The sequence below is a fragment of the Sebastes umbrosus genome, chromosome 12 (genome assembly GCF_015220745.1).
Source record: "Sebastes umbrosus isolate fSebUmb1 chromosome 12, fSebUmb1.pri, whole genome shotgun sequence".
Classification (NCBI taxonomy): Eukaryota; Metazoa; Chordata; class Actinopteri; order Perciformes; family Sebastidae; genus Sebastes; species Sebastes umbrosus.
Genome location: NC_051280.1, coordinates 17,051,501 through 17,068,715, shown reverse-complemented (window position 1 = coordinate 17,068,715; position 17,215 = coordinate 17,051,501). Strand labels below are relative to the sequence as shown.

The window sequence follows — 17,215 nt, the reverse complement described above, 5'->3', positions numbered from 1 at the left end:
CGTAGATACGAGCGACTCTGCCCAGAGTTCGGTGTGCCCTCCTCTCTCTCTCTCAGGCAGTGTGTTTTCCATTTTTCCTGTCAGCTGTATATGGTGTACGCTGCATTATTGATACTTTCTTTCCCTTTTCTCTCCTCTTGTTAGACTCTTCCCTTGTCCTCATATCATCACACCGGCCACATCGGCTGCGGAGCCTCGAGAGTTGCAGCGAATTTGACCCCACCTGGTCTATATTTTATTGCTTGGTGTTTAATAAATTTTTGAAAATCCTCCCCCGGCCCATCCACACACTCACACACACATACAAAAAAGTGCCTTGTCTATTTCAAGTGTTTGTCTTGGTGAGGCAGAGGGAGATGACTGGAGGGGGGTACTCACCTTCAGCTCTCCCAGTTCAGGAGACAAGGGGGATCATTATGAGGGGCTACAGAGGAGTGTGAATGTGTTTGTTTGTCTATACGTGTGTCAGCTCGGTGATAGACTGGCGACTCGTCCGGGGTTGTAACCCGACTTCTTGCCCCACAATGTGGGCTGCTGGGGTATAGGCTTAAGTCCCCCGTGAGTGACCCTGAACAGGATAAGTGGTTTAGAAAATGTATGGAGGGGATGAAAGATGCATCTCCCCTCAACTCGGAATAAATGTTTTATTTTTAAATATATTTATCTACATTTTCTAGTTTTGTAGCTTGAAGTGTAGGATGAAGGTGGATATCATCTGAAGGTGATATTCCACAGCTCCGGGCGGTTTTTATAATTATTACCTGAGAACTGTCTGTGCCATCCATACATTAGCAGAAGAAAAATCTGTAAAGTAACTTTACTCTGAGGAGGACTATTTGAGATATAGCTTTCAAGACCTTTTTTTTTTTATTTAATTTTTTTTTACTGTTATTCATATTACTACAAAAAAAACTACATTTTAAAGAAGACCTATTATGTTTATTTTCAGGTGGATACTTGTATTTTACATTTCTACTAGAATGTGTTTACTTGCTTTAATGTTCAAAAAACGCTTTATTTTACTAATACCGGCTGTGCTGCAGCACCTCTTTTCACCCTCTGTCTGAAACACTCTGTTTGACCTCCTGCTGCCACTCTATTGTGATTGGTCAACCAAACCAAACTCTTCGGACTCGCTCTAACTAACTTCGCACACTTTAATAGGCTACTCTATCAAAAAGTAAGCACAACTACAAGTCAAGTCTACCTTTCTGTAGGCCTATAAGGCAAGAATATTTAATTATTGTTTTCTTAAGTATATCTCAATGAAAAGATTAAGTACAAGTAGGCTTATAAGCCGAGTATACTTAGACTTTTCGGTATACTTTTAAGTATACGCCAAGTATGCTTAGACTTTTCAGTATACTTGTCAGTATGAGCCAAGTATACTTAGACTTTTCGGTATACTTGGCAGTATGAGCCAAGTATACTTATGTATACTTTTGTTAAGTATATCTCTGATAAGTACATCAAAAGTAAACTGAAAGTATACTCTCTTATTTTAAGTTTAAAAGAAGTATACTAATAGCACACTTCAATAAACTTCTTTTTAGTAAGGGTTTGTTTGAGGGTGTGCTAAATTAGCCGTTAGGCAGGTATTATGCAAATGTGTTACTTGGTGACGTCACCATGTTACGGAAGAAAAGGCGGGACTTCAAGCAAGGCGTTTCAGGCAGTTAAGAAAATAACTCCCTTTGGTGTGGACTTTGGGCTTCGTAACTTTGCAGACCTTTTACATGCACAAAAAACTATATAAGACACTAAAGGAAAGAGACAAAGCACAAATGCATAACAGGTCCTCTTTAAAGACACAGAAATAGCGTGTATACAAAATTCTGCAAGATATAAACAAAAGACAATAGCAAAGGCCCTTGTGCTTGATCCATAAACACTGTGGCAGGGCTACATACTGAGGTTGGGGCGTCCATTTTGCTGACACAGTCCTGAAGTGAAAAGATGGCTCTCTGGATGTGGAGTGCCGGTGTGAGAGATTGGGTTACCCCAGACACTCCCAGCGGATCTCCCGGCCAAATGGATCTGGATCTCACGCTTGGGCGCACATATTGAATGCCATAAGAGGTCTCTGAGGTCTCCTTCAGCGGGAGGAATGCGCAGCCTAACAATGTGGAGTTTTCACCAAACTAAATTTTGCACCAAAGAAGAGTGATAGCAAGGACACTGGAACACAGGGGACAAACACTGAATGCATGCCTACATTTGTGGAGGTTGTTCATAAAGTGGCACATTTTCAGCCTCGTGGATAGCAACATACAGCACTGCACAGGTTCAGTAGGATCTCATAATTCTTTAATAAAGTCTTAACACAGGCTGCCACTTTCCCTCTAGGGGACTATGGGTATTAGGCTGTCAAATGAAAAAAAATCCAAAATGCCATTTCACACACACATCCTGGACGAGAACAATGGCATTTCAGCTACTCCCAAACATCTGGCCCAGACTGCCCAGCTTCACCGAGGACGGGCCAGGCTCTTAGCAGCATTGAGTGCCACTTGCATTTGAGGTTATGTTCAGGCGACGACACCGCAGAGGATCAGCCATGGCTAAGTTATCTCTGAACAAGCCATCCATTCTGCTGCTTTCTGATGGAAGAATACTTGGGGGCTGTGTAATTATATTGCTTTAAATGAACCCCTGAGAACGCCCCTGCCAAAGCGCCCACAAAGTCTCACACTTGGGCGAGTGTCAGAAACACATCGCTTGTGTATGCACTCATGTGTGTAGCTGCGTGTGTGTGTTTTGCTGCTTAGGCTGGCGTTAAAAGGGAGGCCGCAGTGGTTCTGATACGCCTCACAAGTGAATTTAATTAAATCATAAATATGAGCTGGAGGCCGCCACCCAATTTAATGTAATGGATGATGTGGGCCAGTCCATCTCTGGCAAAGCAAAGTTCTGGACCCGTTCAAATGCCCTTGAAGCTTATTAAAAGTGCCTGGCACGGGGAGACGCTAGCAAAGTTGTTTAATGGATGCCCAGCTTGCATTCAGTGTGACAGTTAATGTTGGGCCGTACCATCTCGGCTTTGGACGAGGGGTTGTGGAAGTCTGTCAACGTAAGAGGCTCTGTCCATTCCTCATATGATCCTCATTACAGTAATGTAATAAAAAGCTAACAGATGACAGACAACATGCACATTTGATGTTATGCTTGGAATAAGAATATTGCATATATAAAACACTGTATGTGATCATTTTCTGTGACAAATTATCTTTAATATTAACATCCAGACGGGTCAGATTTATATGTTTTTATATGTGCTCTGCACATAATAGATCAAAACAGTACATATAGGAATATTATTGTGCTTCTATTAGTATTTGTTTGAATATGCACACAATATATGGAGTATTTTATATATATAGTATATAATGAAATGCATGTGTGTGTATTTAAAATGAAGCATGAGCTCACAGCCATTTGTTACTCACAGTGTAACCCAGTTACAATGAGCTGCAGCGCTGAGCCTTTTCAAAACAAAACTGAAAGCTTCAACAAATGTTATGCCGCTCGCGTGTCACCGTTGATGAATCATTTTGCCGGGACAGACAGATGTTGTTCCATGGGTTTCGTCCCATCCGGCAAAGGCAGAAGAATCTTTTCCTCGGTCTCCCGGAGTGCTGGAGGCTCCCTAAATAGACCTAGCGCAAGGGTGTGTGGAATGGGACCGCACAGGGTGATGGGTAATGGAGTCATTAATAACGCAGACCTCCCTTAAGATGCTCAGATGTTTGTTAGCAAGAGCCACGAGGGAGCGAGGAAAAATAGGATGCAATTTGATACAATGAAAAAGAGCATGTGTAAGCTTTTGATGATGATGATGATGGCGTTTACGCTGTCATAGGTCTTGTCTGAAGGGTTAATTGTGTTCACATTAAGTGTTTTAGATAGATAATGAAAGGACAACGAAGCCATTTCCTCATACAGTTTTTAATATTTCCATCACATGTGCAACACAAAAAAACGAGGTCTGCCAAATACAGAACTCCATATTTTGTACAATACATTTTAATAACATCGGAGATAACTGTCCTTTTGCTGCAGGAGATGGTGATTTCCTGTAAACTGTGTACGAACAATTCTCAATCAAAATGTCAAAACATTAAAGTTTTATACAAAAGTGCATCTCAGGTTCAATGAATGCAAAACATTTACAGAACATAATGGTTTTTAAAGTTTTCGTTATGACGCCACAGTGGCTTCCAGCTTGAGCAACGGGACACTGCAAAAGAAACAAGAGGGGTAGTTGGGCACTCTCCAGGAGAGCCAGGGACGGAGTTTTGTAACTACGGTTTATCCCCAAAACAGACTGCAATTATGTTCAGTCTTCATGACCCCAAATCCAAATGGATTTACTCCCCCCCCCACTGCGAAAAAATATGTATAGATAACAAAACATAAAGAAAAAATTCCAGTAATCTCCAGGCTTCAACGAGCAGTAAACATTGACAACAGAAATGTACAGGTTGAGTCAGTGGGCTGGAGATTTCCCCCATGCTCTGAGAGCCACATGGGAGCTTCACGCCTCTGTTCACGAGCCAACCAGAGGAACTAGCCTTTTCCAAATCTGTGTCACTGCGTTTGCATATATCAGCATCCTGTCCTGTTTTTCTGTTCTCCGTGTTGTTTTTTCTCTCTTTTTTTTTTTTCTCATCTGAACTCAGGCAGCGCAGATTAGTCGCACCGCCGTTCTCAGCTGGTCCTCTGGCAGCCATGTTACGACGGACACACAGACAAGATCTCAGCCTATGCTGGTGAATCAAGCTTTTCCTACCCCATAATGATTGACCATGTTAGGATACAGAGTGACATACTGCGCAGTAGGAGTGGCGCTGATGAAAAGAGTCCTCCTGACAACACTTGCCGCTTCCTACAGCTTCCTCCGCTCTCAGCGGCACCCTGTTTCCCCTTTGCACAACTGGTTGAGTCCCATCTGGTCTGATTGACAATGTCATTGATATTTTTTTTCCCCCTCTATCTCTTTTTTTGGACAAACATTTTGAACTGTACATTGGCAAATACTGTATAAGATTGCAATATAGCTGTAGTTAAGCAACACATGAAGAATTCTATGTACAAACAAGTTTTCTTTATTTTTGAAATAACGGAGAGGGTTCTTTTATGTTCTTTCCCCCCTCTTTCTTTTATTTTCTTTGCTTTTCTTTTTTCTTGCTGTGGCAGGGTTCCTTGTGGTGAAACTGAATCGAAAGTTCAGTGCAAAGACGAGTCAGTGGGAAACTGCACTGATGGTAATTGGCGGTCAGACATTATTCTCTGCGTCATGTGATCCTTGTTCTCGGCCACGGCGCTGATCTTTGCCATGTTAGCTGCTGTGCTGAGTCAACGCGTGGTTCTGCAAGGACACAAAAGGAAACGGGGGAGACATTATGATCACATACAACAAATGTGTCTTTCATTTTCCTGTCCCTTTCATTAAAAGGACATCGGGGGCATTATTCATCTTCCATACCAAGGACACTAATGCTCCACACCTTGAGATTTATTTTGAATGTTATGATTGACAAGCAATTCTGATTATTTTGACATTAATAGGCTGTCATTATTCAGATCCAATTAACTTGTGCAGGAGTCAAACCTGTGTGGATCAATAGCAGCTGGTTTTAGGATTAAGCATAGTTAAGTCGTAGTCTAACACAAAGGCACTGACAGATAACATCGTGTTTCTCCCGATCAAAGACTGTGTGCATGGAAACAAATCCATAACAAGCCACTAGCACACCTGATGGAATATCACCCGTGTTTTTCCAGCGCCTACATGTATTGAATATGCTGCAAATGTACTGTACAAAAATTGTTCAGGTGAGGCCGCTGGCGATCCGATCCTCCACACTTCTGTAAATACGTAACGGTGCACAATTCACTATGACAGGATAACAAGCTGACAATATCACTCTGTTTTGCTGCATCTCCCAAATTTATGCGGGCACACACACACACACAGGCCGTTGAGAGTGGTTGTAGTGGGGCAGCTGTGCCAGGTTCTTTAAAGGGAGTGTGGACCAGGGGGTGTGTAACTGGTGTCCCTGGTGGGCTGAATCCAGGTCATCTTTTGAAGTGACTGCTAATCCTTTTAATGCAAACTACATGCCCCACTTGCTGCGCTCTGTTTAAAACACGGCCTTGGACTCTCTAAACTGGCATGGACTAGACACACCTGTCACAGAGTCATCAGCACGCATGCATGCACAAATACACCTCGGTGCACGCATACACTTTGTTCTGCGCAGAACGAAGGATGTGAAATGAAATTTTTTGCGGCGAGGAAGAGACGATCTGAAATGATTACTGCAGCCTCGGTGAGAAGGTTTACCAAAGCAGTCACCTTCAGTCCTGGTGGTGCAGAATCCCTCGGGCAGTGTGCTAGGAGACGACTATTAGCCCCCCTTGCATTCATTCCTTCCCTCTTTACCCTTTCAGCTGCCGCCATATAAAGCATTTAAACACCTCGACAGCTTTCCTTTCAGCTAGGGCGATTACTTCCCGACAGGTGGGGTAATAAGCTGTTTGACGGGGAGCAGGAGTGTGACCCCTGTAAGGGTTAGCGTGGCTCGCCTGGGCCTTGCTCTCCCTTTTTTAAAGAGGCGGCCCCGGACAGCTCCTCTGCTTCCCTCTCTCCTCTCTTGCTGAAATAAAGCTCCTTTAAGTGAGTCTGGGAGGAGATTCCCTACGGGACGCTCTCTCTCTCTCTCTCTCGCTCTCTCGCCCCACCTCACCTCCTCCTCCCCCTCCTCACACTCCACCAACCCCCTACCCCCCGGTGAAGACATCCTTGGCGTTGCTGAGGAGGGACAGGAGCACGGCAACCTTATTAATGAATGCGGCCCATTACCCGTCAGCCTGGCTCCTCGGCGACTCCCAGAAGCCCCTGCAGTACGTGACTTCAAATGGCAGGATATTGACACGAGGAGAGCAAAGCGGCTAGGACTGAGTGTGTGTGTGCCCATGTGTGTGTGTGTGTGTGTGTGTGGAAGAGAGAGAAACAGAGAGAGAAAAATTGTGCTCAACTGAGTGTGCATGCCTTTGTGTGAGTGTGCCAGTGCGTCTAGGTGTGTGTGTGTGTGTGTGTGGACCCCAAAGGAACGTAGCTCCTTGGATATAATGTAGGGCTCGTAACAGCTATTAGAGGGGAAAATAACCCCTCTGGGGAATGGCTCCCCCCTCCGCATGTCCCAGCTCTGTCTGACACACACTGCATTCTACCTTTTCCTTAAACATGCCAGGAGTTTTCTCACTGAGGGCTTTCTCAAGGACGGTGTTAAACGACTTCAGTGGCTGTGGCAGCCATGCAGACTAAAGGGAAATGGAGGAAGAAAAAAAAAAACGTTAAAAGAAAATGAAACTGATACCTTTATCTCTGTGGATACTGAACTCCGCAGAGTAGCTATAAACTGTTCTGTGTATGAGTATGGAAGGTGGGAGGGAGGGAGGGAAGGGGGGGAAATTCACTTTCCAATCTTCATCCTTGTCGAGTTCTTCAAGTGCCTCTGCACTGCCGCTGTATAAGTTAAATACTTACAGTACCCAACCACAAATGTCAAATTAGTTATGAGACACGTCTTGTAAGAAAATGACCAAAATGTCCACTGCCCCAGCAAAGGAGGATGTCACTAATGGTGTCACCCCAGAATCACGGCAATTTAGGATTAGATGCCCTCCATTAAGCCTTTTAGCTCTCATCCCAACTCCCTCCTTCAATGCCACCTTATTCCCCCTGAAACTCTGCCATTCCTCTTATCATCCATTTCCTTCCCTTCTATCCAACCCTTAATCTCCTCCTCGATCCTTTCAACCACCTGCTGGCCACACAGGCCTGCTGCAGGGCCCAGTTACCAGCAGCGTTCAGGTAAACCATAGCAGTCAATTCTCCACTAAATTAAATTTTGCTCTGATCAATAATGCGCACCCGCCTCTCCCTTATGAAGGCTGGCTGCATTGGCTCGGAGCGAGCCCTCTTCCTCCTCTCATATTCTCTGTGCCACCGTTAAAACCACCACTTTCATCTGATTACATCACCCCACTGCAACGCCCTCAGGGGTAGTGGGAGAGGAGGGGGAACATCCGGCAGGGGTCTTGTGTACCCATGCAAACAGGTGCAACACGTCTTAGGAATTTAACACTGCTGCAGAGAGGGAGTGGGTGAGAAAAAAAAATGGAGAACGATTGGTGAGAGAGAGAGCAATAGGCTGGGGAGTTGATTTATTAACTAATCATTCTTTATGTCGTTCCCCATTGCTCTGGTCTCCATCGATAGCACCCGGTCTCCAGTGAGGCAACAGAGGTGCATCGCTTACATCAGCTCTGCAAAAGGAAGTCCAGCGGACCAGCAGACGCTTTCTCTCTTTCATCTGATCTCGCCGTATTAAAAGACAATCTTCACATTGTCCAACATCACAGAGTGGAGATGTAAAGCTTAATCGCAACGCTAACAATGTTTGATTAGCATAATGTTAATACCTGCAGAGCACATGTTAAGCAGCCTACATTGTGTGTGCTCTCCTACCTGGTGTTATCCAGCGTGTAGCATTAAAGCCAGGCTTTATCGAGTGGTTAGAGAGCTGAGCGAGCAGTAACGACTTTTTAAGCCACGGCCTTTTCAAGGCTTCGCTAACAAACAAAGCACTTTACACAAGTGTAGAGCTGACCACTGAATTGAACAGAATTTGTCGCATTATGTATCCCTCAAATTGGAAGTGCTGTATCTTTAAATTCTAACAATTTATTGGGAATTATATATCATATATACTGCATAGAAATGTTACCCAAATTAAAGTTTGTGCATGAACTAACCTTTGATAAAAGCATGAATAAATGCTTTAATGTTTACAAGACTAATACAGTTGAAATTGCTGTAATACATAGTTTTAATAAGTTCTCTGTATGTCAGAATTAGGGTTATTATAGTAAACTAAAACTGAATCTATAATGAAAATAAGCAAACATATTGTTAGTATACTGAAACTAAATAAATACTAAATCCTTAAAGAAAAACTAAAAGTAAACTGAAACGATATTGCCTTGTTAAAAATATAATAAAAATGAAAGTAAATAAATTTCAGTTTTAGTGTTTTAGCTTTAATAATATATCTCTACCGAAAAAAAGAGATATTGAGGGAGATGACGCTATGTTGCAATCGCTTCACATCTGACACTAAAGTAGAGCGAAGATTAAACATTAAACATTATGGCCATTACTACATTATAGCTGACAAAAACAAACTAAATATATAAAAACTAAACCTTTCTGAAAAAAGGAAACTAAACTAAAACTATCAAACACACTCTGAAAACTGTCCAAAATAAACTAAAATTAAATAAAAAAATCAAAACTAAAATAAAATGAAAGCTAATTGAAAATTCAAAACTATTATAACCTTGGTCAGTATTTCCCATGTGTTCTCATTTACAACTCAACACATACATTGTCTCAACCACATTTCTCTTCTGTTTTAATCTTGCACATGTTGAATTTTGCACATCTACATTTGCACATTTACTACCTCAATTAATTCTTATTTAAAAACAAAACAATGTAACTTGCACACTTTGCTAAGTTATATAGTAAGTTATTCTATGTTTATATTTTATATTTTTTTGTTTTGTTTGCAGTCGGGTATATTTATAGTGTAATCCAATTTTCTTTATATTGTGTATTGTATGGAGATAGCTCTCTGGTGTTGAAATGTACAATTTATTTACTGTTAACCTGCTGCTGTCACACTAGAATTTACCAATTTGGGATGAATAAAGTTCATCTATCTATCTTTCTATCTATCTATCTATTCAGACGCTTGGTCAGGACTCCTTGGCGTCACTTAGGTTTAGGCAAAAAAACTATTTCCCGAAAAGATCGGGGTTTAGGTTAAAATAAGTTTGTTTGTTACGTAACTTAAGTAAGTTGTTACCTACGCTATGTAAGTTGACTTACGTACATAACTTAAAATAAGTCAGTTGAGATTTGGTGTCACACAGGACACAAACAGTAGTCTCCTGGGTGAAAGTCCTGTATTTGTTTGACCCATCCTGCTCCATATGCGTGTTGCAGTGGAAGCGTTTACATTGGAATTAGTTTAAAGCCTGGTGCGTCTCATAAAGACGCTGAATGGTGCCTTGCGACGGTATTTGACGACCTGTGAATGAGACCGGGCTGGCATTCTGGTTTAACGTAAAATAATTAAAGAAAAAAAATCAAACAAAAGAACCCCCAATTATTATTATTATCTATAATTAGGTTATTTTTCTTAATGTGTACAAGGTATAAAAAGGTATAAAAAGGTATAAAAAGCCAGACAGGAATAGCTTCAACTATAGAACAGATTATTAGGTTGGGGGTATTCTCTGAGAATATTGTAATTGTACATTTTTTACAAAAAGAAAACTTATAACAAAATGTAAAAAAAATAACTTACATCTTCCATTAGTTAATGATTATTTAAAGACTCAAGACATTTATTTGACGTGCTAGTATAACAGTAAAGCACAGATTTGCTAATGTGAGTCAAGTTAGTCTTAGTTACAGTAAAAAATACTCATTAAAGAAACTGTATTTAATTAGAAGAGTTCATTTTAACCCCTGCAGCTAAAGTGTCTTATTTAGTTTATCTATAATCAAAAATTTGAAGGAACAGTCAAAAGTGTAAACATCCCCCTCTAAGCTCTGATTAAAAGTCTTATCAGTCTGTGGCGAGCTCCTCTCTTACCCTGCATAGCTGCATCTGGAGCACGGGGAGCGTGCACAAAACCACTGAGACCTGTGCACACCCGTAGTCATCACTCAGGAATTTAATTAACGCATAAGAGAACGTCATCAAATGAGACTAAAACAAAGAACCTGTGGTTTTTCTTTGAGGCACCAAACTGCAGGGCGACTGGGTTGGATATTTGAGCTAATTTATGTTTGTGTACGATGATCGAAAGATAAACAATGGACAGTAATGACCCCATTGTGTTGGGTAATTTTGTGAAAGTTCTGCCACCGTGTAAAGTGTTTTCTTATCGCTCAAAACTGCTGTGGAGAAAGACGAGAGTGCTGCATTCTGCCTTGATCTTTAATGGTGTGTTGAACTCGGTCCAGTATTGACTCAGTCCTCCCTTTGTGCATTCCCTACTGTTGACCAGTCCACCGAGGGAGTAATCCTTTCCTGCTCTGACCTCAGGCCAAGCTTACTGCCGGCTAGTTTAGCCAATGAAGAACACAATCAAATAAATAAATAATACAGCAGTTGGCATTCTCCACAGTCATCACTTATCAGGCCGTAGGGAGCGTTGACCCCAAACACTGTTGTGCCACAACCGGCCCGGTCTCCTTGGTAACAGACTGTCTTGTTTGAAGTGAGGTGCCCGGGGAGTCGTGGTCATACAGTAACAGCACCGGGGCGCGGGTGGAGTTGACAACAGCGATGGATTTCAATGTCTTCCATGTGTGTCATTTTGCGTCCGCTCATATTCGTGCTGAACGCTTGTAAGAATATATAATAATGCTTTGAAATGCTTTGATTAGATGTCTAACTACCCCGACCAAATGCTTCTGAGGTGTAACCGGAGATGACGGACCACCCTTTTTGTGGGCTGGTGCTTTGTAGCTCCAAATGATACTCATTACCCTGTCTAAGTAGACAAGTGAATGGTACTAGAAACACACTATGCAGTGATCCCGCTGTTTGACTGAGGTAGCAAAACAACTGCACAACTGCTGTGTTATTATGGGGCCTCATTAAGTGAGGAGAGAGTGGGAGACGGGGAGAGGGAGAGAGGGAAAGCAATAGAGAGAGGGCCGGCGAGAGGGAGAGGGGAAAAAAAAACACAAGAGAGCGATACAAACTGTATTCTGAGGTGATAGCAACACACAGATGCCTTTCCAGCCAAAATGAAGACTATGACTAAAGAACCCAATTAAGGGCTTTCTTAGGGGAGCCATCTTGGGAGGGGGATGGGTCTTCCTGGGACATGAGCCCTGGGCTACATCCTCTAATTAGACAGAGCGAGGGGGGAGGATCTCTGCCTGTCACTGGGAGGGAGATGGGGTCCATGGGGTTCCACATGTCAGTCCCAGAAACAAAACACAATTACTCTCACATTTAACCACTTCAGTCGGGGACAGACTTTGACTAGGGATGCTACAGAGCGTCTGCCCCCCCCTCCCTCCCTCTCTCCCATGCTGCTAGATATGCCACTTCACAAATGCGGAGATTTTTGAGGACTAAATTTCTTCCCGCATTTCCACGCTTCAACGGGAAGGCGAGAGTCAATGTGCACGCTCATGTTTTCCCACCGAAATGGAGGAACGAATCGGAAAATGAGCTTTTAATTGACCAGTGTCGTTCAACATCCTTTTTCTAAACGCTGAAGAGTTAAATTACTTTGTTAGCGCGATGTGCGAATATGAATTCGAGAGGGAGTAATTGTTCTAATGCTGTTTATTTTGGCCTCTGCCGCATTTTGTTAACATCAACAGCATAATAGACACTTGAAAAATCAAATCACTGCAGGCGCGGCAAATTAAAGCTGTGGTGAATTTCCTGAGAAGCGCTTAAAACGTATCAAAGTTGTTGAAAAAGTCAACTAAGAAAAGTAAAAGGAGACGTGTTTGAGGGAGAGATCCGGTGATGGATTCTAGCACAGAACACCAAGCGTCTCCTCTTTGTTTGGATTTAACTTTCCCCAGTGGTGCAACACAGGAAAAAGAAAAAAAAAAAGAACAGCTCAAAGGCTTCTGGGAGTTTTTGTCATGTCTCCCTCCAGACAATGTGTTTGCATGCACATATCAGACCCTGGGAGAGACAGACACAAAGACAAATACATAGAGCACGCACACAGATGTATACACACACTGAGAAAGAGAATATCCTCCCAGGATCATTAGGTCTGTCATGCTGTCTAATTCTGATCCACCTACAAAACTAGAACACCACTATTGTGATACATCACTAGTCATCTAAGGGTGTTTATGTCCCCATTTACAGTGTGTGTACAGTGTTGTACATAATTATAAATAAGCTTAAATATTAATGATGGCGCCTCACAAGCAGCTCGTTTTTTTTTTTTCTTCCCCTAATTCATTGTTCTTTTATTTTGTAGTGCAACTTTTTTGAAATGGTGACAGAATTCTGAGCACCTGGGGTGATGAAGAAGAAAACAAGTTGTCATATAAAAGGAAAAAAAATAATATATATACAACTTTCAAAAGCGTGAAGAGCTGTCACACTTGGCAGATCAAGATATTCTGAGAAAATGGGGTGTTTGAGAGCCGCTCGGGGACAAACACACGAAGCTTTTTGCTTTTTGTGCGACACTTTTGGGACGCGGGGCAGTTGGGGCGTTTTTGGGGGCATATTTTAAAATTCATAAAAAATAAAAGGAGGAAAAACTTCTGGGGAATTAAGTCTCTGTGCTTCATGCTGACGAGTGCCATTCTTAAGAAGAAAGGCCTAAAATGTTGTTTTGAAGAGCCATCATTCATAGAATCAACTTTAGCTATTCCATGCATTATAATATCATAAAAATGCAGCACACTGCGTACACACCTTGGATGCATTTAACCCATTTCACGCACTTGTTTCCTCTTTTATCTGCGAGTGTCCATCTCTAATTTTTTCTCCCTATTTTCCGTCTTACGGTCCGTTATGACATGCATAGCTGTTTACACCTGGTGACCGTGAAGCCTATAAATATGCTTAATTAAAACAGTGGAATTGGTCAGAGCTTGGCAATAATGGCTATCACACGGGGAGAGGAGAATCTCATTTGTGTGGGGAAGTAGAACATGATGCAGATGTGCTCTTGTCACTTTCAGCACTCATTAAGGCCAGGGAGCTTTGGATTGTCTTTGAAGGAATCTTTTTAAAAGACACTCCAATTAAGGTGCGTGTCCTGCGGGCGTCTGAGGAGAGGGAGAAGTAATACGGCACATCCCCAGTCCTTCCACTCCTCCTCGAGCCGATCGCGGCACGACTTAACACATGACTTACAATCTCGTGTCACTTCCAAAGCAATGATAATGAAATTGGAGGACGGAGGGGGAAAAAAAAAAAGACAGCCCAGCTTAAAAGGACCGAGGGAATCTCACGCAGAAAATGTCATCTTGACTGTTGTGTAACTTCAATGTCATTGTCTTTGGAGAAACTGGAATCACTGGGAGAGAAGCCTCCGACTGCAGCCCTCCGGTACGCCGCCGCCGCATTGCTGGAGGAGCTGAACTTGTGTGTTTCTTCACAATGAACTGCACTCAGAGAAATGTCAGATTTAAGCTGTGGCTAATACTGAGCATCCATCAGTTAATGAATCTGGCTAATTAATCCAGCCTAGCAGCATTGTCTGTAGCTCGGTTTCCTCTCGCATTGTGAAAAGCTACAGTATCTGAAGTCAGCGCAGAGGGAAAAGGAAGTTTATTATCAAGTTTCACATTGCAACGTGGCCTTTGCTAGAACCCAGGGACGTTTTTTTTCTTCTCATAAGGGGGACAGCTGCTTTTAATTTTCTTCTATTTCAATTTTAAACTATCTTATTTGGGAGAGAGGATGTAGTGAAGCCATGCCTCCTAGTTGCTCAAGGGGTGGGCAGTAGTTGAGGGTCAGAGAGAGCGCCGCACAGCCAGCCCGCTTGCCCTCCCCATCAGCACCTCATGAAATATCTAGACTTTGCTCCATATTTTAATGGGGTGAGGGAGAGCGATGCGCAGGGTGGAGGCTGCGTGTGATGGTGGAGGGGAGTCCTCTGGAGAGTTTCGAGGGGAATGGTGGTCTATGCATCTCAGTGCTTATTTTTTTTGTCTGTGAAAGAAAGAGGAAAGAGGGAGAAAGAGAGAGAGAGAGAGGGAGAGCAAGAGAGATTATTCTCCTTTGGAATCTGGATTCTGGGGCACACAGGCCCAGGAGTCAGTCAATCTGGCCAGTCTGAGGGGGGCGGCTGGGCGGGGGGTCCTGGGAGGGCTGATTAGACGGATGCTCTCCCATCATCCATCTCGACAGGCTGGCGAAAATTGGCTAGCCCCTCGCAGGGTAGAGTTCACGGGGGGAGGCGGGTGGGGGAGGATGTGGAGCGGTGCGCTGGATACCTGTCACAGCCTTTGGTCTGTTTCAGGATCTCAGCAGCAAATTAATAAAATATCGTTCCTGCTTCCCTTTACCTGCCGTGGCAGCTCTCCCTCTCGCCGCTCCTTCTCCCAGCTTGCACTAGCCCTTTGACCCCTCCGACTACTGTGAGAGATGAGGAGCCCAGGCAGCCTGTGAGTGGGCCAGAGTGTCAGGGAGAAATAGGGAGAAACTCCAAACTCAAGACCTGGCAAAGAGAGAGAGCCTCCACTTCTCTCGCTGCTGGAAGACAGCTCCACTTCAGACAGACTGACAAACGACTGCCCCGTGTCAGTGAGACATTTTGAAGTGTGATGCATGGGAAATGGCAACCGCAAACAAACAACAACTAAACACAAGACTCCAACCTGCACTGTTTGTTGAAGGCTTTAACTATAGACAGCGAAAAATCTAACATCCAACCAAGTTCAGGAGTTGCATCTTTAAGATGAAGAAGGAAAGAAGAAAGTTGGTCACAGTATAAATAAACTGACGTTGTGTATTTTGCTGTATGAAACAGCACGTATGCACGCATCTATATGAGCCACATATGTGTTTGAGAGAGTGTGAGCATGCACTCACATGGGACTGCTTTTAGAGCGTGGCACAGGTTGAGCGTAATGATCGTCTTATCCCCCAAGCTCATTCCTGCTCTCCTTTCATAACCCCCCGTTTCACAACAGAGTGCCATAGGTCTTTCATGTTCTACTCTTGTCTTTTCACACAGTGAGTGTAAAACAATATAATCATGCATGAAACAACACCTCCGGGAGGTGGAGATCACTTCATTCCCAAAAATGTCAAACAAAAAAAAAAAAAAGAGTAGGAAAACATCCCTAGGTTATTTGAGATTGTTTACAGATACCTGCAACAACCCTCGCTATATAGAGAACACTCACACCAATCAGAGAGGAAAATGTGATAAATAAGGAGGCCTTGGCATGAATGAAAAGACTCCATGTTGGCAGTTTGGTGGAGCACGAGGCTTGTTAAATAACCTTCTCCGTTGGTGGAGTTGCATGGAGGTGGATCAGGACTTGTTTTATTCATGGTTGCGGTGCTCAAATGACCAGCAGATAATGATCACATTCACCTTCCTCCTGGCAGACACGCGTCTCTGTGTTTACAACCTGAATCTCAATATGAAAATCGTTGCCGATCAATGGGCGGCCAAGCCCTGGATGCTTCCTCTGGCTACCTGCTAATACATAGCGCTGCTAATCCAAGTTTCAGACACTTTTTATGATGTGGTCAGGAGCTTTTGGTTTTCTCTCCCCGCTTTAAGGCGAATTGAGACTAATTTCACTGATTGGATTTGAACGCGATTGTAAAAGACAACTCATATTTTAATGATTCAGTTTCAAAAAGGTAATAGAAAAAGATTCTGGATATGAGAAGTGTGCCATGTGTATGGTAGATAATCCCCCAAACAAAACAAAGCTGCTTGAAAACACCACCACAGTGAAATAATATAATAAGGTCTGTTTCATTTTTTCAGGTTCTCCAAGGACCGGAGAAAAAGATTGCTAGAAAATGGATTATCTCTCTAACGTTGCGAGTTCATAAGTCCAACAGCTAACTTTGTTGAAGGGCAGATACGGTCTCCCAGAGGACAAAGCTCATATTTAGCCATGAGGCCTCCTCTGTGATTAGGAGGGGAGATGCAGGCATATTGACTCAACTCTGTTTTTGCCTCGGCACTGTATGTAATTACCTCTTCAAAAACGAGCATTCCACTAATCCTCTAATTCCAGATATTTTAGTGCTCTGCTGGTCTAATAAGCAAATCAAATCATATCTGCACATCACAAATGAGTTCTGGAAACGGACTGAAATAATGCCTTCTGAGTCTCTCGTCCCAGCCGGGATGGAGGGGATAGCCGGAGAGCGGCGAGCGGTGTTTAGTGTTTGTTAAGCTGTCATGTGTGATTAGCGGTCGCAGCTTCTGCTGGTGGCCCTTTTTGCTGCGCCAGCCCCGAGGCTCACCTGTAACTCTGTCTGGAAGAAGAACTTCTGTGGGCACTGCGAGCAGTCGTAGATCTTATCCTCCTGGCCGTGTGCAGAGAAGATGTGCTGCTGGAGCTTGTTGGCCTGGACGAATACTGCTCACATAC

The 17,215-nt window shown here is 43.1% G+C and overlaps 1 protein-coding gene across 11 annotated transcripts in view; it reads right to left on the bottom strand.

The window, feature by feature from the left end:
- Nucleotides 1-3,929: 3,929 nt before the first annotated feature.
- LOC119498206 (zinc finger protein 521-like) overlaps nucleotides 3,930-17,215 on the bottom strand; it is a 102,807-nt gene continuing 89,521 nt past the window's right edge. For all 11 annotated transcript variants that reach the window (XM_037786819.1, XM_037786822.1, XM_037786820.1 and 8 more), the window contains 2 exons: nucleotides 17,088-17,203; nucleotides 3,930-5,368 (listed from right to left, as the gene is read on the bottom strand). In XM_037786819.1, coding sequence (XP_037642747.1) covers nucleotides 5,339-5,368; nucleotides 17,088-17,203 — 146 coding nt within the window. In that variant the 3' untranslated portion in view covers nucleotides 3,930-5,338. The remainder of the gene's footprint in view (nucleotides 5,369-17,087; nucleotides 17,204-17,215) is intronic.